The 20469-nt window shown below is 41.7% G+C and overlaps 1 protein-coding gene across 1 annotated transcript in view; it reads left to right on the top strand.

Moving 5' to 3' along the window:
* FAM124A (family with sequence similarity 124 member A) overlaps positions 1 to 20469 on the top strand; it is a 39268-nt gene that overhangs the window by 1569 nt on the left and 17230 nt on the right. The window contains exon 2 of the mRNA XM_050980271.1: positions 8988 to 9019. Coding sequence (XP_050836228.1) covers positions 8988 to 9019 — 32 coding nt within the window. The remainder of the gene's footprint in view (positions 1 to 8987; positions 9020 to 20469) is intronic.

Below are 20469 nucleotides of genomic sequence, written 5' to 3'. Positions count from 1 at the left end.
TGTGTTTATCTGGAATGGAAAAACCTGGGTTTCCTTGGGACAGACACTTGGAAGGATTTGACCCAGCTGGTGACATTAGCCTTTAGACCTCAGGGACCAGCGTGACAGCTGCTTGTGTCTGGTGTTGATGAGGTGCTAAATCTGATGATTTTATGAAGTGTCTCTGTCCCATGGATGACACTGGAAAGTATCGGTTTGTGGAAGAGTGTGTGTGAGGAATTTGAACAATGACATGTGGCAATTAGTAACTACAGTGCTTTGCACCGACGTTTATTTTGAAAAGCAATAGGTCTCTGCATTTCAATTATTATTTTTAGTTTTGTTTAGCAGCTATTTAATTCTGATAAACATGTTGCGTATGTCTCTTTCACAATGTTTATATTTCAGCTTTCTCACCAAACCAACTGTTCACAGCACTTGCTTTTCCCTGTTACCAGAAGATCTGCTATTTGCTTTGTGCTCAGTCCCATCATAACTATTGCTAGATTAAGCACTATTCCTTTTTCACCAATTACTCAATGGTAAAAAAAAAAAAATTAATTAACTATTCTGAGCTTCAGCAGTCATCCTCTGAAAGAATAAGGAGGAACAACTGTCAGAGTGATTCAGGACCAGTTTTGCATGGAGTGGTCGCTTTCTGTCACTCAGGGAACAATAGTGGATAGTGACTGTAGTAACTCCAGGCGCTGCACGCCCTTGTCATCTCGGTGATGGTACGTAATGATGTGTGAGCTCTTACACGGAGCCTGGGCTGCTGAAGCTGCTTAGAGCAACTAACAAATTGAACACATCAAGTACTCCACAGGGCATATGTTGCTTAAGGTTTTGTTGTGGCTGCCAGCTACAAAAGCAGGCAAAACTCTCTGCTAAAGGCAAGATCAATTACAATTCAAAGCCTTCATTTTCCTAATCCTTTAGAAAATATGTTCCTCTTACTGCATTTGCCTTGGTAAATAGGGTTGGCAAAGAGTCTGTTGAACAAAAATAGCATATTTGGAGTTCCCGAATCCAATAAGAATGGATTGAGCTGGTGTTGTCAAGTACCTAAATAAAGGGTATAGAACATGTAAGCCAATTAGTTTATATTGGCTGTTTATTAATGAGATTCGAAATAGTTCAACCATCCTTGATCTGAGAGAGTTGGCCTATACAAGTTGTATCTTCTCAGGAAACATATTTTGGGAGTTTTTAGTATAAGAACCTTATTTTATCTGCTACTGAAAACTTTTAGTCCAAACCTATGGGACACAAAGCTTTCTCTGCTAATAGTTTCAGTAGTGGATTTGTATTATAAAACCTGACATTTTAGGAAGAATAAAATAGTCTTTCTTTGGTCTTTTATTAGGAAGAAAACAGAGGGGAAAACAAGTGGAAGAAAGATTGAAGGGAGGAAAAATATATACGTTTACAGAACTGTAGCTGAATAGCAAAGAAAAAAGTGAGAAAAATAACAGTAACTTAAAATGAATTGTAGAAATATTAACTTTAACATTTTCTTCATTTTACAAGCCATGCAAATGCTGTTGTTTCACTGTCTTTCAACAGCAGAGCAAAGATGACAAACTAGGATAACTCTGGAGGTTGATAGGCGTGCCTGATTTTGAGGCAACAATACAGATTGGCTACCACCGGTATCCAGGGCCAAAGCATCAGCTTCATTCACTGTATTCAGGACCAATATCCCAAGTGAATGTGGGAAACCAGGTGGTTTCTCTGTTCTAAACATCAATGTTCTAAACATTTCAACATCCCTGATAGTTCCCAGCAGAACTTCACTTAGAACAGCTGTAAGAGCCCATGTCTTAGAAGGTTCACAATTTAATCATTAGATTATTGATTGCCTCAAAGTTTGCCTAAACATGTAATTTTTTTCCTCACTTTAAAATTATTTAAAGTTTTGAGAAGCTATAACTTTTCTTTGAATTTGCAACTTACCTGGTTGTATTTCAAATAAATTATCAATCCTTTTAGAGAAAGTGGGGAGACATTGCTGAAGTACCAGGTGGGGTGGTTTTTGTATAAGTTTAAAATGTAAATATTGATGATGCAAACTGGATTAAACAGTAGTTAATTGTTGAGTATTTGATGAATCTTAGGAAGAATGGTATAATATTTCTGGGTTGTAAGCAAGTGCAACAAAACAGTTCAACAAGACATAGAAAAATCTTCTGAAAAAAAAGAAAAAGAAGGGATGTTTGAAGTTTATGACACTGTACCATGCAGCAGCTATTTGTAACATATATGTAGCAAAACCCCGTGCTGTTTGGTTACAATTCATTTTCATGGTCCTTGTTGCCTCCTTTTCATTTTCTCCCATCTCCCATTCCTCAAATTAATTAAATTAATTTTGCAGAGGTTATGTTCATTTTTGGAGTGTTCTATACTTGTTTGTTGGTTTTCTTTATGCCTCTCCCTTGCTGTATGTGCGATCCTGGCCAAATCACAAATTATTTGAACCTCTGTGAACTTATCTCTTAAGCAGATCAAAAAAGCCTTTCTTTAATTGTTACAGTTCAGTAAAAGGTGTGAGGTTCTAAAGCAGAAAATACACTTGTTAATAGAAGGTAAGGCAGCCTATATATATATAAATATATATATATAAAAAGTTGTACCCCACTTAGAGGTTAAATATCAAGAACATTGTAATCCGTGGATGTCCTGAGCCAGAATGGATCTCTTCAATTATCAAATGAATAGTTGAATGTTTTATTGGGGTGAGAGGTTGCTTTCATGTCTCATGTTTCTGGCTTTAAGGAATTCAGCACTTAGGACTTTTTATGGCAGTCCTTCAAACTGACACATCAGTCTCTTGTCACACATTTCATCCATCTATGAGAAACTCTCAGGAGCATAAACCACTGATGCTGAAAGCTATTTTAAGGCCTGTTTTTACCTTGGGGCTTCTTTTGTTTTAGTTTGTGATTTTGGGGATTGTTTTGCTGTGAGTTTTTTTGCTGACAGTTTCACTTCATGTATAGACCCATCAGTCCAGATACTCAAGTTGTCTCTGATTTGACATTCAAATAATGTGAAATTGAGCTGTTTGTCACAAACTGGGGTTGAGGCACCATTTCCAACCAGATTTACCCAGTGAAGTGAAGCTGTTTGGTTGAACATCGGGGCAGGCAGACCTGGCAGTACCAGGCACTGGAGCAAGGCACGGACAGCAAGGTTGAAACAGACTTTAGATCATCTTCTGGAGGCCATGAGCTCTCTGCTGATACCTGTAATTTTTAGGTCCCAGCAAGCAGCTAATTTCACCTCAGCTAAATGTAGCTGTGTGAAGGTTTGATGTTTGGTATAAATCAGGCTTCTTCTGTTGTTAATTAAGAAAACCAGGACCTCAGGAGGATAATTCAGTCCCTGGCCTGGGATGGATGGATACATGGCACCTGATGTGTCCCTCTGGGAGTGCTCTCTGAAGGGGTGGTGAGCAGGGTTTGCAGCCAGGTGTGCTCACTAAAGCACAGAGTGGTCCTGCCTCACCAAGTGCTTTTTGGAAGATGACAAACAACTTTTCAAATCTTATACAACAATGGTGTCTCTCACGTGGGGTCTCAAACATTGCTGTTGGTAATGAGCTCTGGAGTGTAGTGGTTAGAGCTTCCCAGTGGGAATCTGTCATCTGTCTTTGTTATTTTCCTAGAAATCCAGAGCAAGGAGTTTAGGGACAAGTTGCTGTGAGTAATTCCATTTCAGTCATCTTGACTGCACAAGCAGAAGTACCATGAGGGTAACAGATTGTACTGGACTGGTATTAGTGAAGCAGATTGTAATCTGATCTGCAGGAATTTGCTGATAAGAAACCCAAGATAGAGCTATAAAGCCAAATCTTCTAATTCATGCCTGGGACTTTAGCTGCTATAAAATACTCCTGTGTGCTCTGTGGAGCATTTTCTGAGAGAGGGAAGGAAAGGAAGCTGTTAAATACAGTACTTAATATGAAACAGTGAAAGTGCCACAAGTCTAGGTAAGAAGGGCGTGGGAAATGTGAATCCAGCAGGTTCCATTCCATTGGTCCTAGGCAAGCAAAGATGCAGAGAGCAGAAGAAATTGTAAACTTTCTGCTATTTCATTTTGGGGAGTAAGATTAAGAAGCCCTTGCAATGGAAACCATGGGCATATTGGGGTGTAGTAGTATGTTAGAATTACTTGGGATGTGTCTGTTCTACACAGCAGGCCACCTTTGGGGATGTTGCACAGCTCAGAGACCTTGGTCCCAGCCACACCAGAGCATTAAACAGCACGCAGGGGTGTCCCTGAGCACAGGATGGGGTTGTCCATATTGTGGAATGATTAAAATGGTTTGATGGGATCAGTTTAAATGGGGCCATATAGCTGTCTCCCATGACTTTCCTGGATATGTTTTACCATGGGCCAGGAACTTGTTTTGCCCCGTTGCCAAGGTTCAAGGATCATTCCCAGCAGACCACTTGCCAGGATGTTTTGGAAGGCGAGAGGTTTTACGGGTACAGGTGCAGACTGTTTCACAGCACTTGGCCTGGCTCCCAGGCAGTTCCCTTGGGACTGTTTGCTTATGGCTGCAGCTGTCAGTGCTGTAGCTGTGCTAACGTGGTGCTGTGCCACAGCTGATCAGTGTGCCCAAGGACCCCAACCCCCGTGTGATGCTGGAGGAGCTGCACTGCTTGTGTGAGCCAGTGCTGTGAGAGAGCCGTGTTCTTACCCAAAGAAACAGGCTTACAGTGCTTTTGGGTACCACATTCAGCAACTGCAAGTTGCACTAGCAGCTTTTGCTGGATTTTCAGTGGAATGCTTCCCTCTCTTGGATGTTTTGAGGTTCTGTATCACTAATCAGCAGTGAGAGGTGCACGCAGATCTCAGAGGATTGTTCAATATCTTTTGGGCTCCTGATGCTCTTACCACGTCTAATAATGCACAAGTCTGATCCTTCAATGGTGGTAATGGGAACTGAGATCCCACCTTTATCACAAGCTTCTACATCCCTACTTTAATGTCTCTTGACATCTTCACAGCTCCTCTTTGCTGGTGGGCTGACCATTGAGCACACATTCTTTGCAGACTGATGTGTCTTTTGACTGAGCTATAAGCCTTCCTTTTGAGTACCTCACACTGTTTCAATACCCTGTTTGATAATTTTTCTTCTCATTATGTGCCTATAAAGGGAACAGTCCTCTATTTGTTCACTTTCTGTCATGGATGTTTTTTTCCTTTTATCTATAATCAAACATCTATCAGAGGAAATAGCTTGCTGCAAGACCACATAATAGACCTGGAACCTCTGAGCCCCAGCGTGGTCCCAGGTGCCACCATTAAAGTACATGAGTGCTTCACTCTTGAGTTATCCTATTGGGAAAATCCTCTTGCAAGGGAAACGAGAGAAGCCAATGCTCAGAGTGTTCAAAACAGGAATGAAAAGAACAGAAAGGAACACAGTTACTTGATGTCCACAGAGCCTGTATGCCCCAGGAGATGTTTATTTCAGTACTTGATTTTTCTAATGCATGATTTTGTCAAAGGGAATGTTGTGTGTGTCAGTCTAAAAAGCTTAAAAGACTTATACTAACTTCAGAATTTAGTGTCCTAGTGTAAAGAAAAAAAAATTTAATTTATAAGCCACTTACCAATGCATGCCATGAATCTGAATGGTTTCTTCTAATATTTTGAGAAAAATAATGATTTTGCTAGCACTGGTTTTTTGTTTTGGTTTTGGGTTTTTTGGTTTGTGGGGGTTTTTTTTGTTTGTTTGTTTGTTTGTTTTGTTTTGTTTTGTTTTGTTTTCCCAAGGACTAGATTCAAGGCAAAGAAATAATCTGGAGGGAGAACAAAAGGTGATTCAGGTTGTCCCTGAGAGCACACAGAGAGACTCCTATTCATCCCATTTGGTTTTAGGGTCTAGGGTTCTACATTAGAAATGTGGTATTTCTACATTAGAAATGTGATTTCTGTAGGCTTCTTGTCTAGGCAACAGCTAGGGAGAGATACTTCAGACCTCTCTTTTCATTGACAATAGAGGGAGCTTAGGGAGGGTACTGCCCTCATTTTGGTATCTGAGGTTGACATAAGCCCTTGAGCCTAATTACCGCTTTTTTTTTAATTTGTGGGTGTCAGTTATGCAACAAACATGAATTAAGTATTAGTTTGAGCCATATTAGAACTACAAAAAAGCTCCTGCCATAAAATTCTAGAGCCTATTAAAATGTGTCTCTGCTATTTGTCTCCAAGCACGCTGTTGTCTCCTCCTTTCTTACCCCCCACCTTTTTATTTTTCCTCTTGTTTCATTTTTCAAGTCCTGCATGTACATAGACTGCTACTCCCTAAGTTCAGGACTCATTAGTTCTCCATGTCCTATAATGTGCCTGCAGCACTTTGGGATAATAAAATAACAGTGTGAAGTAATAGAATACTGTTCCAACTTGCAGTAAGCAAAAGGCAAAATATTGTCTCGCTTCCATCCGAAATACAAGCAGTGCAGATTCATTTTGAATTAGCTGCCAACTGCTGAACACAGATACATTGAAGGACAGCCCCAGGCTGTGTTCAAACAGAAGTGCAGACTAAATGAATTCTTGCTTGGGCTGCTTGGAGGCAGCTGGATGTATATTCCTTGCCTCTAGGCTTATGAAGAATGACATGCTACACAGTTTTCACACCCTTTCAAATATACATGGTGCCAAGTGACACTGATGTGACTTGCTGCTGAAAATGCTGTGTGGTTTTATGGCCTGCATAGCACCTTAGCCAGCCCCTGGCACCACTTCCCCTTGGTCCCTGCCCAGAGCCAGACCAGCAGCGTGTACATTGTCCAGCAGTAGGAACCAGAAGGTCTCCTTCTCTGCTCATGTTGATGTCCAGGCTTTAGGTAGATAAATTAGAATTTATCAGTCAATAGAATTGCCCTGGTACATTTTAGGGTTTGATGTGCTTCAGTGGTCTCAGATCTAGGGGGAGGTTAGCCAAGCTTGGGGAGAGGGATGTGCTGCTGATAGTGGGCACAAAGAACACAGAATTCACAGGCCACAAGGACATTTGGCAGAACTCACAAGATAAAGAAGAAACAAATGAAGCCAACTAATTTCAGCAACTGTGCTGAAGTCAGCTCTAACTAGGTAGAAAACAATTTCACCAGGGGAGATGGTGAGCACTGACTCCCAGCCCACTGCCTCAGTAAGCCCAGTGACTTGAGGCAGGCTGGCCATGGGCATGGCAAGTGAACCATGTAGCCAAGCAAAGGTGGAGTACTGATCAGTAACAGAGCTGTGTGACTGGCAGCCAAGGAACCCTGATTTCTTTGCTTGCTAAAATACCAGTGGTGTGAAGCTTTGATGACTGGGAACCCAGCCTGTTGTGGGCCAGCTCCCTGCTTTGCCCAAACTAGACAAAAGAAATGGGAATACCTCACCTTGGTGTGTCAATTGGTGCTGCCCACGGGGCACTGAGCCCACATTTGGGACAGCAGTGCCATTACTGCCCCTGCCCTTCCCAGCTGCATAGGGGTCCTGGGGGTGATTGTTTGAGGGGTAGCACTTGATTCATGGAGGAGGTGCTGTGGAGCAGCTCTCTGTGGGGTGCCTGAGGGTGGCTGCTAATGACCTAAACCTGGTCTCTGCCAGTGAGACAAAGATGTTTCCTTGCTCCTTGGCCTCATCAAAGTGGCTGGGGATACAGGATTAGCAAAGAGTGAGAGAGGGAGAGCTGCAAGCCCCCTCCAGCAACTCTTTCCCCAGCATTGCCCAGATCTTTCCAAAAACTATGAAAACCTCATGGCACTCAATGGTATTGGTGAATCCTTTCTCATGAGTTTTGTGAAAAATTCAGGTGGTGTCATCTTTCACTGGTCCAGCAGGATTGGCAAGAGTTGGGGGTAGTTCCTCATCATCTTCTCACCTAACCAGTATGAGAAGATGGCATCTGACCTGCAGAGTGCTGAGTGCACAGCTGTGAAATATGGGGATGACTGTAATTGCTTTTTTCTTCTGCAGAGATCTGTCTGTATTAAAATCAAAAGCAGACACTATAGATATGTGGGACTGATGTCCTTTATTCCCTTGGTTCATGGTGGCAGGGTGCTCTGGTACATGGGGTCTGTTTTGGGGACCCAGTAAGTGTGAGGGTAGAGGCTGTGCAGCTGTGAACTCCAATCCCAAACACTCAAAGGTCATAGGTAGGTCCTCAGCAGTGGAAATGATTTTTTTTTTCCTTAAATATTAAGTGATGGCATGTTTGTTTTACCTTATTATTTCTCAATCTTCAGGACATAAATGGACTATGTTTTAATCAGCGCAGAATGGGGTTTTCAGGAGTTTGTGGTTATATGCAGCCAAAAAAATTTATTGCACTGCTGCTCAAAACACTCAACTGCTCTGATTTTCTCACAGGTAATCCAGTGTGCCCTGAACTAGAACCAATGGCTGTATAGTTTTCTTGAGGTGTCTTCAAGAGGAAAAAGGCTTACTAAAGCAAAAAGCTTCATCATCTAAATGTTTCTATTTTGGCATTCTTTTTTTTTTTCCTTCTCTGACAGTTGTGACTGTAGAACTATAAAAATTCTGCTCATCAAATAGAGTTCTCTTAAAAAGAACTCCAAAAACATAAACTGCAAAGCATCATTTAGAAGACATAAAGTGAGGGAGGAGAGGAGCTGAGTCAAAGTCTAGTAGACTTCTACTCCTCACCTGTGTCTGAAGACTAATTCTTCCTAATGGAGAGCCTTCTGAGCTTTTATTTTCACACCTAGAATTAGGTAGCATGAATAACCCCTAGATAAAAGCATAGTTACTCATTCTACTTACATGTCTACTCATTCTACTTACATATTTTCAAAATTCACACGTGATGCCAGTTTTTCTGAAGCAGTGTTCAAAACCTGTTCCAGTTATTCCCTTAGTACAAAATAGTGCTAAATGGGCATTAAACCTTTTCAATAAGCACTGTGTGTTAGCTTTGGTAATTTTTTCATTTTCTCTTTTAGATTTAATACATTCTAATTTAAATCCTTGTCTTGCAGGTCTGAGTACAGCCGCATGTCCTCTACCAGCAGTGAGTATAACTTTGAGATTCTTTTTTAAAGTGGATTGTTATATTTGCTTTTGTTCTGCTTGCTAATATTTATTAACATCAACCTAGTGTTACTGACGGAGTTTACTTTGACACAGTAAAGCCTCCATTCTTTCTCTTCTTGGATCTATGTCTAGAAACAGTATAGAAAATTAAACTGTTTGAATATTTATGACCAAATAAAAACCATGTGTAAAGAACTAAGTACTGGTGCTCGCAAGGATGCAAGGCAAAATGAGAACAAAAATCTATAGACACAGTATGGGCCAGTGTGAATGGGCCCTCAGGCCAAAGGAGTTTGCAGTGATGAATGTCATTGGAGCTGGGAATGCAGGAATAATTGAATGTTTATTGTAAGCTGATGCCAACAAAGCACTTCAGAGCAACTCCAGTGAAATCGGTTTTTTATTTCAGAGATGGTAGATGCTCTAGTAAGTGCCACAGTCTTTCTAGATATTTACAATGCCAGTTGCTTTTTAGGTTATCCAACTGATAAGAGACAATATCCTGTGTCTGGATTATTTTTTTCTTTATTTTTCACCACTGCAAAATGATGATTTTTTTTTAAAAGCAACAATGAACACTTTTTCACTCCATCTACTTCCTTGGTTGTAGAACACACTGCATCCACAGCACTTTGAAATGCAGTAATGCTTATTCATGCACGCCTGCTGGTATCTCTCCTTGTCCAAGTGCAAAGTGTTGTCTGTCTTCCTGATTCACACATAGACATGAGCTTTATTTATGCCAAGCAAGCACATCAAAAATTCCAAGATGACAAGATGTGTTTTATAATCTGGATCTTTAAGCACCATGAAAATCAGAGGGGAAGAAAGCTGTCAGTTTTTTTCTCATTCACACATTCTGGCTGAAGTGTGCAGAGGGTTATTTTCCATCTCCCGTGGTCTTCACTGAAGGGCTTTAATTGATTTCAACAAGAGCTGGATGAGACAGCATTCGTAATGTCTGACTCCTGAGCTGATGTGACTAGCATGGAACTTGCTGTGTTCCTCCATCTGCTCAGTGTGTGTGTGTGTGTGTGAGAAAGAGAGAATTTAGTGCAGCTTTTTCCTGAATTCTGTTGTTTAAATGGATTTCTGGATTCTCACCATCGGGCATAGTTTTTGAAATGATTGGGAGGCAAAATCCAGGCAATCAGCTTCTCTGTGCTAGTGAAAGCATACTGGATTTGCCTGATTACACCAGATGTGTGGCACACCACCCTCTCAGCTCACAGTTTCAGATGATGTCTTGTGGAATATGCTGCCAACTTCTTCCACTTTTTGGGTGGTGACTCATACTTACTTGATTAATGAAGGCAGATTAATTCAAAAGACAAGGTGCAAGTGGAGTATTTCTCATTTTTAAACTTGATTTGAATCCCTTAAAAACTTTGCATGGCTGCTGCACATTTTACAAATAAAGGTAGCAAAGTACATGTGTAAGCCTTGGGTTTTATTAAAGGAGGTGTTTCTGAGGGGAATGCATCTGTTGATACGTGGCAGCTGCAGTGTGTCATGTTATCTATGGCCTGCTCAGTGTCTTGCTGGCCACTGCTGTGCTGTGTATGTGGCCATTGCAGCTCTGTTTCAACACCAGTAATTTGTCAGCACAAGGAGGTATTATCATTCCAGCAAAGACACACAAGTTCAGGAGACAGAAAAGTCTCCTTCTTTCTCTTTTCTGCTTCCAAGGCAAATTACAGTGACACAGCTTCACAAGTAGCAGCATTTAGCTTTGCCTCTTGAGGGGTTTGTGTGGTTAGTTTGGTCAGACACTGCAACAGTAACAGAAGCAGTTACATGAAAGAATTTTGGTAAAATAGAAATACTTTCATGTCAGAGGCTGGTAGTGGGTATGTAACGCATTTTAAAGAAAGATTGTTGAAGAGGAGAGATTGGAAATAAAAGGTGATTTGGACCTTAATTTCTTTGGGGAGAAGATTCAGTAAGTGGTATCATTCACAGTACAGAAAGCAGTCTAGTCAAGGATGCTGTTAGGTCCCAGTTTGGCACAAAGTAAGCTGTTGTAAATTATGAAGGAAAGAATCTCCATTACCTGCAGCTGCTTCACCTGAAGCTTCTGTTCTAATGGAGTTTATCTAAACCAGAAGGATTACAGGTTAATTTGGTTTTACAGTGGTCTTATTTGGTAGTACCAGCAAGACTCCCATTTCAGTGTTTAACAAACAAATAATCTTTTCACTTTCTGGATTAACTCCACTGGACCCCAGGTTTTCCACAGACATGCCAAGAAAAGCTAAGAAAGACTTACCAGGTGGATCAGCTACAGCTTCTATCACAGCAGCTGAGCAGACTGCAGGACTTTGCACCAATGCAGAGTTGTACAGGAATTCCAGACCCCCCAGGTCGGAAGGAAAACCTCATTGCCTCACTGGCTGCTAAATGGCAGTGGCAGGATCATTCTGTGCCTATTTCTAGTACCTTTTTTCCCTGAGCACAAGGCAGCAGCTGTTGTGGCCAGTGTACTGCAGTTCAGCAGTTCAAAGCCCTGCCTGGTGCATTGGATGGACCTTGGGTTTTAGGCAGCCTCTCACTTCTTTTCTTCTTTTCCCTTCTGTCCCAGCTTCAGACAACCAAAAATGCTTTTTGCTGGCAGCATTCATCTAACATTTGTGGTTTTGTACAGCAGGTAATTTGGGGAAGAGCACCAAAGTTTGCAGAGCGTGTGTATTTTGGCCAGAAAAGGCAGCGGGTGCCTGCTGCACTGTGCTGTGGTCAGGGTGACTGTGTGCCACTTTGCCTTGTCTTATGGAGTTGAATAAAAAGGTCACACAAACCTGTCTGCAGAATGATGCATCTGGAAGTATTACAGCTTTCCAAGGTTCAGCAGTATGATTTCAATGAAGAGGAATGCCTGTTCTTTTTTTTTTTTTTACCTGAATGCTGGTGTATGCAGTTACTTTCTCCTTTGTTCTTTAGGAGGAAGAGTGCTTTGTCTTGTTGGGATATTTTGCCTACTGGTGTGTTCTTCATTAATCTAGGAAATGTCTTAACCTTCCTTTTCCTCGTATTTTCAATTGCCTTTTCAATTATGGTGTTCAATTTCCATTAGGGATCCCTAATTCTATATGAGAGAGAATTGTGCTAGGCACTTTACACCCACAGAAGGGACCTTTACCTGAGGTACATAATGCCAAAATATAAAGACCATAAGTGGCATATGCATACAGACAGTCAGAATCACAAAGAAATAATTAATTAGTGTTGGTTGGCACAACAAATAATAGTCTCCATACATCATATTTTTAATTATCTTCAGATTGGTTTGAGCTATGTGTTTCAGAGATGATTTTCAACTAGGGAGGAGGAATTTTGATGGGGGTGCTTATTGCCTCTTCTACTTAATTTTTGCATTGATGAAAATGGCTCTTCAGAAAGACCCAAACCAGAAATGGACATTTTGAAACATGACTTTTGTCATCTGTAACATTCCCAAAGGGTGAGAGGAAATGGCCTCAAATTGCACCAGGGGCAGTTTATATTAGATAGTAGGAAAAATTTCTTTACTGAAAATGTGGTCAGGCATTGGAACAGGCTGCCCAGGGAAGTGGTGGGGCCACCATCCCTGGAACTGTGTGGATGTGGCACTTGAGGATGTGGTTTAGTGGTGGACAGGGCAGTACTGTGCTAATGATTGGATTCAATGATCTTAGAGGTATTTTCCAAACTTCAGGATTCTATGATTTGAAGTATTCCACGACTAGTCAGCCTTGGAGCCAATATAAGTAGGTTTTCTTAGAAATAATTGTGTAAGTGGATGATTTTTTTCTTTTCTTTAACCATTTTTAGCCTGACAGTCTGGTAACTGCCTGGATACCCATTTGTGCTGGTCCAGCTAAGCTGGTAAAAGAAATATAAAAATGGCCCTATGGGGTAAGATGCAAGTTTCTGGGAGAGTTTAGAGCATTTGAAATTGTAGAACCCAGTAGTATGCAGTGGTTCAGGTTGTGCTTCTGAGTGAGGTAAAGAGCTTGTCACTTACCTGCTTTGCCATTGGAAAGCTGGTGATTCACCTTACCCTGCTCCCCTGCCTGTCCTTCAGCAGCCAGGAAACAATCAAGTCCTTGTAGGGTGTTCATATTCTTTTGTGGTAAACCTGAGAGCTGGGGTATTAAAATTTTTATTTCTGTGTTGCACATACCCATGTTCCTACCCAAGGAATTTCACCCACTTTCTGGTTCTAGAAATTGAACACAAGAAGGTTTGTTTTGGCAGATATAAAATATGTGGGTTACTGCACATGTTTCTTTTTAATAAATGCTCTGTTTGATGTTCTGTTCCTACACTGGTAGAAATTCAGATCATTGTTTGGGGATTTGGTCAACATTTTGTCAGTGTCATCTACATCAGCTCCCTGGGCTTGTGACCCTGTGGGAAGCCCTCACTAGGGGAGGCTCCTGCCAGAACCTGCAGAGCCTTGAAGAGAGGAGCCCATGCTGGAGCAGGTTTGCTGGCAGGGCTTGTGACCCAATGGGGGCCCGTTCCTGAAAGCCTGCACTCCACAGGAGGAACCCATGCTGGAGCAGTTTGGGAAGAACTGCAGCCCGTGGGAAGGACTCATTTTGGAGAAGTTCATGGAGGACTCTCTCCCATGGGAGGGACCCCACCCTGGAGCAGGGCAAGGGCTCCTCTCCCTGAGAAGGAAGCAGCAGCAGAAACGATGCAATGAACCGGCTGTAACCCCCATTTCCCATCCCTATGTGCCACTGCAGGGAAGGAGGTGGAGAACTGGGATCAAGCTTAATCCCAGGAAGGAGGAGGGGTGGAGGAAGGTGTTTTTAAGATTTATTTTGCTTCTCATTATCCTACTTTGATTCTGATTCTGATTGGTAATAAATTCAAATAATTTCCCAAAATCCAGTCTGTTTTACTCGTGACAGTAAGTGATGAATGATCTCTCCCTGTCCTTAACTCCTGATCCTTTCATTAAATTTTCTCTGCCCTGCCCAGCAGAAGAGGAGAGTGATGGTGTGGTTTTGGTGGGCACCTGGTGTCCTGGCAGGGTCAACCCACCACAAGATGCTTTGTAACAAAAGCACAGGGAGAAATGGCTTCCTGTTTCTTGTGCATCATTTCAAAATCTGTCTTCAATGAGACAGCCGTTAAAGGTGATGAAAATCAACCAGCAGCAGGAAGGGGAGTGGGTCTGATTTTGGCTTTGAAAAATCTGTCACAAAGTTTGAATTTCATAATATAGTTGCCTGCTCTAAGTTAGGTTAGTTCTAGCTGATTCTGACCCAGGCACTGCTGGACTGGGTATCTTCTAAGTCTGTTTCTCCAAACAACATAATTTAATGAGTGTAAGGATATAATTATATTCTTTTATTGCTATACAAAGATACACTGTAGTATATTGTTTCTTATTTCCATAGAGAACAGAGATGCTTTTACAATGGCTGGCAATAAACCGTATTAAATACAATTACAAAAACAATTTACAACAGCATCATACCAGCTTGCCAGCCTCATACCACATTTCCAGAAGGTGTTATTATAAAACGAAGACTAATTAAAGTATGAGGAAAAATGCAAGAGGAAATTGGACCCAAATCAGGAAAAGCCTTAGCCTGCAGCATCTGTCAGTGTTGCAAATTCAGGTGTTTTATATAGTAATGAAATCTGAAGTGTCAGCTCCTGTGGAAAATAAAGCTGTGGAAAATATGATACATCTTCTGCATATCTTGCCTGGCTCATGACATGATGGCAGGGGTAAAATGCAATGCTGATTCCCTCTCTGGCAGAGGGAAGAGGGAAAATGTCACTGGTATGTGCAACCTAGCAGTCTTTGGATGTGCAAAACATTTATGTAACTGCTTGTCATCAGATTCCACTGTGCTGAAGGACCAAATGCTTGCACACAGGATAGAAAAGCACAGTGCTGATTCACAGAGAGTTGGGCTTGGAAGGCACCTCTAGGGATGAGGCACAGCTCTGTGTAAGGACATGCACAGTAGAATGCACAGCTTGAAATCAAACCTGGGTTTGATTTTTGCATTCCAAGTGGCATTGACCACAAACATAGCATTGCCCTTGTTAAGACTGAGGTTCCTGTTAAAGTTTGTCTGTCTTGGAGTAACCTGTGTATCTCTGGTTTTTGTAAAATTCAATTTCACTCTTTGGGATAATTAAGCATGCACCAAGCTGTGTGTTCTACGGTTTAATTACTTTCTACTGGCTTGCTGCTAGATTGGGATTTCTGTATCAAGGTTGTGCAAGTGTACCCTAAACAGTTACTGCACCAGAGTTATCAAAACATTGCTTGCAGTTGTTTTGTATCATCTTTTATGACCACATCCAGTCAGTTGGGTTTTTTTTCTTGTCATACAGATACAGCAGATGAAAACTGGACTAGTTTAGTGGACTAGAATAATGTGTATGGATGACAATGTAATTTTTTTCTAGCTCCTTTTTTTAAGGCCACATAGTCATAATCAAAACCATGTGACCAAATACATCCTCATTTGTAATAATCCAAGCATATTTCAGAAGCATAGGAAATCTTTGGTAGACACTGAGCTATCGAGTGCCATACAGTTGTAGTAAAATCTTACAGGAAATATGTCAGAGAAAGTTAAATTGGATTATTTGGTGATGTGGGTTAAATTTCCCCCTGTGGAAGTGTTACTGCTGCTGTCCCAGAAAACCACAAGGAGCTAGGCAGCCATTTAGGGGGTGTTTTAACCCTGAGAAGTGGGTTGCAGGAAAGATCTTGGCACTCTTAAATTCAGCTGGTACAGTGATGAGAATGATCTGGAAATTGTTGCTATGTCTGTCTGAATTGTTAAATCCCAAAGAGGGAAGCTAAAAAAATAAATCTGTCCCATGGCAACTCCTGACTCAGAGGCGCTAGTTGGGGTAGAGCAGGAAAAGCCATCTGAGTCACCGAGTCAAATAACAAAACACTCGTGAAGGCTGGAGCTATTAAGGCAGCTTCTACTGAATGTTGCCAGTGCCAACAGTTAGTTTCCTCATGGCCATTGCACATTATCCTGGGGTACTTTCTTTCATCTGAACTTTTAAAAATAAATAAATACCATTGTTTATGCACACTCAGTGGAAACTGGGGTATTTGGTAATAGTGCATGCCCCATTCTAGAGCAGTCGATATCCTCTGTCTGCCTTGGTTTTGTTGGTACAGCATTTGTTGGTTTGTTGTTTGGGGGAAAAAAAAATTGTATCCATGGTTTATAAAATGTTGATGAAATGTTTACCAGGTGACTCCTGGCTGCCATCAGAGGGGACCAGGATGGAGCACGGACAACGGAGTGTGCTTTCCATTCCTGCTTCCCTTTTCCATCAGCTGGTAGGGGGTAGTTATTTTCAGCCACACTCTGCTGTCAGCTGACAGAATGATGAGATTCATACTAGTTTTCCAGTCCTGCCAAGTCCAAATGGGTTCTTTGCTGTAATGCTGATATTGTTCATTGTCTGCAGAGACACAAACGTGGCAATGCTCAGCCATGCCTCAAGGTTTGATCCCACATTGTCTTTGGCTGTGTCTTCAATGTAGATGTTTTGGTGTGACTTCTGCCTCCTCTCTGGCTGGCTTTCCCTGCCACATCTTTGTGATACCAGGAAGATTTGTGCAAAAACACAGACTGACTAAAAGAGGTCTGTCTGAAATTGAACATTTTTAGCCAAGCTAGTTTTCTGACTGCCACCAGAAGACACAATCCTTATTATTCCTGAGAGTTTCTTTTCAGTATGTTCAGCAAGCTCTTTCAACTTGCATCTAGATCTGACACATGGGAAGCACTGGAAACACTTAGCTGAGAATAGTAGGGGGAAGAGTGCCAACAGTAAAGTCTTAAATTGTCTTAAGCCCATCATAAAATCACACTTTCAGTTAACTAAAGTACATTGTGTGTGGTATGGACCTCATTGTTGCACTGAATTTGTTAACTACTCAAGTGTGCAGTGTTTCTTGGGTTTTTTTTTTTTAAGGCAGTGTTCTTTCTGCTCTTTTATAAAAACCACATTTTTTACAATCTCAGCTTTTCACAGGAGTGGAATTTTAGGAAAACACAATGCCTATAATCAGAGGACTTTGGAAATTATGGTGTTGGATGCAGTTTTTTACAGCTTTTGATTTACTCGTGGAAGCTGATGGGAGTTTTATTATGTAGTAATTTATTTACATAGTAATTGAATTACACACACAACTTGTAATTGAATTACACATTGCAGCTCTCTACAGAATCTGGTATTTATACCAAATATCAGTGTCTGGGTTCTTGCCAAGAACTATGATCCTTATCTGTGGTTGAGGAGAGTATTGAAGACTTCAGTGCTCTCCAGAGGATAAGTAGATGATAAGGCTGTTGGGTTTTTAAATTGAAATTCTGATTATTTCTAACAGTATAACATAATGTTCAAGCAGCAGATTTTGAGGGAGAACACCAGGCAGCCAAAATAAAGAGCTCATGGAGAAGCCTAGAGCATTGGCAGAAAAATCATTGTCTAAGAGGGTGTTTGTAAGGAATTGGCAAGCAGTTTACTTGCTTGTAACCATGGTGTGAAAGCACCCACTGTAGGTTCCTAAGTTTGTTTGCATGAAGATCCCATACACTGTCTTCTCAGAGCTGGGAGTCCTTTTTTTCATTGGGTGCTTAATATACAATGAGCACAGCCTCTGCTTTGACATGCCTCCAGACTCCATAAATCCTGGCTGGAATAGACACACCCAGAAAAAAGTGTCAGGGACATGGGATTACACATCCAGAAACACAATATGGCATTCTCATCCTTTCTTTTTAGCCTGTTTCTGAAGAGAAACACAATGTGAACATGTGCCATCTATCTTAACAGAGACACTAACTTCCCACACGTTTCATTGGAACTGAATGGAATACACTGGGACAAGAGGGAGAAAAAGAACTTACGGGAGTTCAAGTCACCCCTTTTCCTAACCTGCAGCTGGACAGTCAGCCCACAGGCAGCACACACATCCTTTTCTACCAAGCATGAGCTGTTCCTTAGCTGCCGGCTAGTAAGGGGATAGGTGAGAAATCTGCAGCTCTGTGAATGAAGAGATGAGGGAAATGGGGGCTGAGAAAGGATCTGTGACCTAAGGAGTGACTCTGACTCTTTGCCTTGGTATGGACAGTCAGCAGCCTTACTAAAGGAGTCAGAGAAGTTTTGGAGGATGTCATGGGAGACATGATAATCATGTAGCTCAAGAGCTTTCCTTCCATAGCACTTACCACAAAGCCACTTCTCATTTGTGGACAAACACAGCAAGATAATGTACTAGAATAAGACAATGCGTGTTGGCCCACGCAGATGAGGCACCCAAGATGGAAGGGTGTACAATGGAGAGTGATGGGCCTTATCTGAGGTTTGCCTCTGCTTCTCACCTTGGACTACAAAAGGAGCCCAGGACTGCCAGCCATGTGCTGGAGGGACATCCATCAGGTCCATAACCTTCCATGGGAGGACTCTGTGCCACAAAAGTTGTGATTCCCGTGAAGTAGATGAGGGTCACATGGCTCTGAAGAGGGCTTAGATGGCACCAGAGATCATCTGGAAGAGGGAGTGCCAGGTATTGTTGCATGATCAGCTTAAGAAATGCAGCTATGCAAGCACCCAGGCCAGCAGAAGGGAAGGCAGGAGTACTTGGGGAGGTGAAGGGAGATACATGGCTCCTTTCAACAGCAGCTGAAATTGATCATGAAAAGTTACCCCTAGGCAGGTCAGGAGAAGAGAACTGGTGAGGGAGGGATGAAAATTCACTGTAGCTCGAGCACAGTGGGGAGTTTCAGCAAGAGTTTTACCATCTAACAGCAAAGGTACCACTTGTTGAGTTCTGCCATTGCCTTTCCTTGATCATGCAGGGCCTCTGTGGGCATTAAGTGTCAGCTGCTGACAAGATTCATTCCCTCTGGATTGGCTGCAGTGCAGGACTCTAAGGGTAATAATGACTCCTTGTAAGACTGTTCATATTAATGTACCAGAGAAGGCTTTTTATCTCCATCAGAGAGATAATGAGCCTAATTTTGAGCTTTTGTTCTTTTGTTCAGTTTTTTTTGTTAATTGTTTTTCAGCTACTGGAGGAGCAGATTGGCCATTTTGCTGTGCTTGTCTGTGTGCTGGTCTTGTTTGCATTGTCTCTGCATGGATGGAGGAGGAGAACATTCATTGTAGAACATTCAACTGCAGTTCCTCAGGAAAATGATGCTCTGGGGGGAGTGTGAAAGAGGTTTCTCCTCTTGGCACGGTGCTGTGCAGAATATCCCCTTTCTGCTTGCTTCTGAACGTCCTTCCTGAGTTCGAGGTGGTGTGCAAAGCAGGGCATGCTGAGAAGCACATCATCCAGCAGCCCTGCATTTGTCAGCTGCTATTAAACAGCAGGGAAAGAGAATGGAGGAGCTGGTGAATCCGTCACATCCTGCTTGTTCAAAAGATTATTGATGCTGCATAATTCATCAAAGCATGACTGACCTAGGGGTGGGTTCTGCTGCCAGAGGTGTCCAGTTACTGCTTCTGTTGCAGCTGCCCATAAAGCAGTGCTCCTTGTTTATGAAAGTAGCCTCTGACTTTGTGTCTGCCCATGAGCCTTTCAATTAGTACACCTAAAAGGATCACCCTTGCCTTGGACTCAGATAAAATGTGAAGGTCCTGTTTGCTGAGAAATGCTACAGTTTTGACATTTCCTTGTGGTTTGCAACGCAACTGAAGTAGGGAGGTACCGATACTTTCTGTGCAACAGCAATCCTGGGAAATTTTAATTGGAAACATTATAGTGCCTTTTTATTCTGGCATTATTTATACAGTGTTTGGGATTATTTTACATTCCCACAGTTGAAATATTTTGATTGAATAACAGTGAAAAAATATGCTGTTTTGTAATGTTTGGTTTTGAATTATTTCATTACTTCCTAATAGCAGTAATTTCTTGATAATGAAGTACTGCTTGATGGGAGTTGCAGTTCAGAAGCTTGGCAAATTCACCCTGAACCCTTCCTGTTGCCCGATTTACATCTCTGGTACTGCATCATGCAATTTGGTCAAATGGAATTTGAAGTCTTAGTGCCTGAGTAGCAATAGAGGAATCTGGTCTGTATGGCATAAGACAGGTTCAGGGGTTGATTCTCATGAAGCAGCTTGCTGCAGTGGGAAAAATGGAAGCTTGTGTTCCAGTGGTCTGATTCTCAATGCAATATTGCTGGTCAGAAAAAAAAAAATTGTCAAGTATTTTTAGGTTGGATATTTCCTCTGTGTTTCCTGGATAGAAGATTGCAAATGTACGATACTAGAAAACAGAAATTATCTGCCACAGTTTGGAAATGCTCTTTCACGTGCACAACCTAGGACCAGGAACCAGTCTGCCTAAAATCTCCCTCCGTTGTAAATTCAGTTGTATCCTATGAAACTTACCAGGTTTCCTTGGCCCTGTAGGCAACTCTTCAT

Source organism: Serinus canaria, chromosome 1, assembly GCF_022539315.1.
Source record: "Serinus canaria isolate serCan28SL12 chromosome 1, serCan2020, whole genome shotgun sequence".
NCBI lineage: Eukaryota > Metazoa > Chordata > Aves > Passeriformes > Fringillidae > Serinus > Serinus canaria.
The sequence above is the reverse complement of the archived record's forward strand: the minus strand, read 5'-3'. Positions and strand labels throughout refer to the sequence as shown.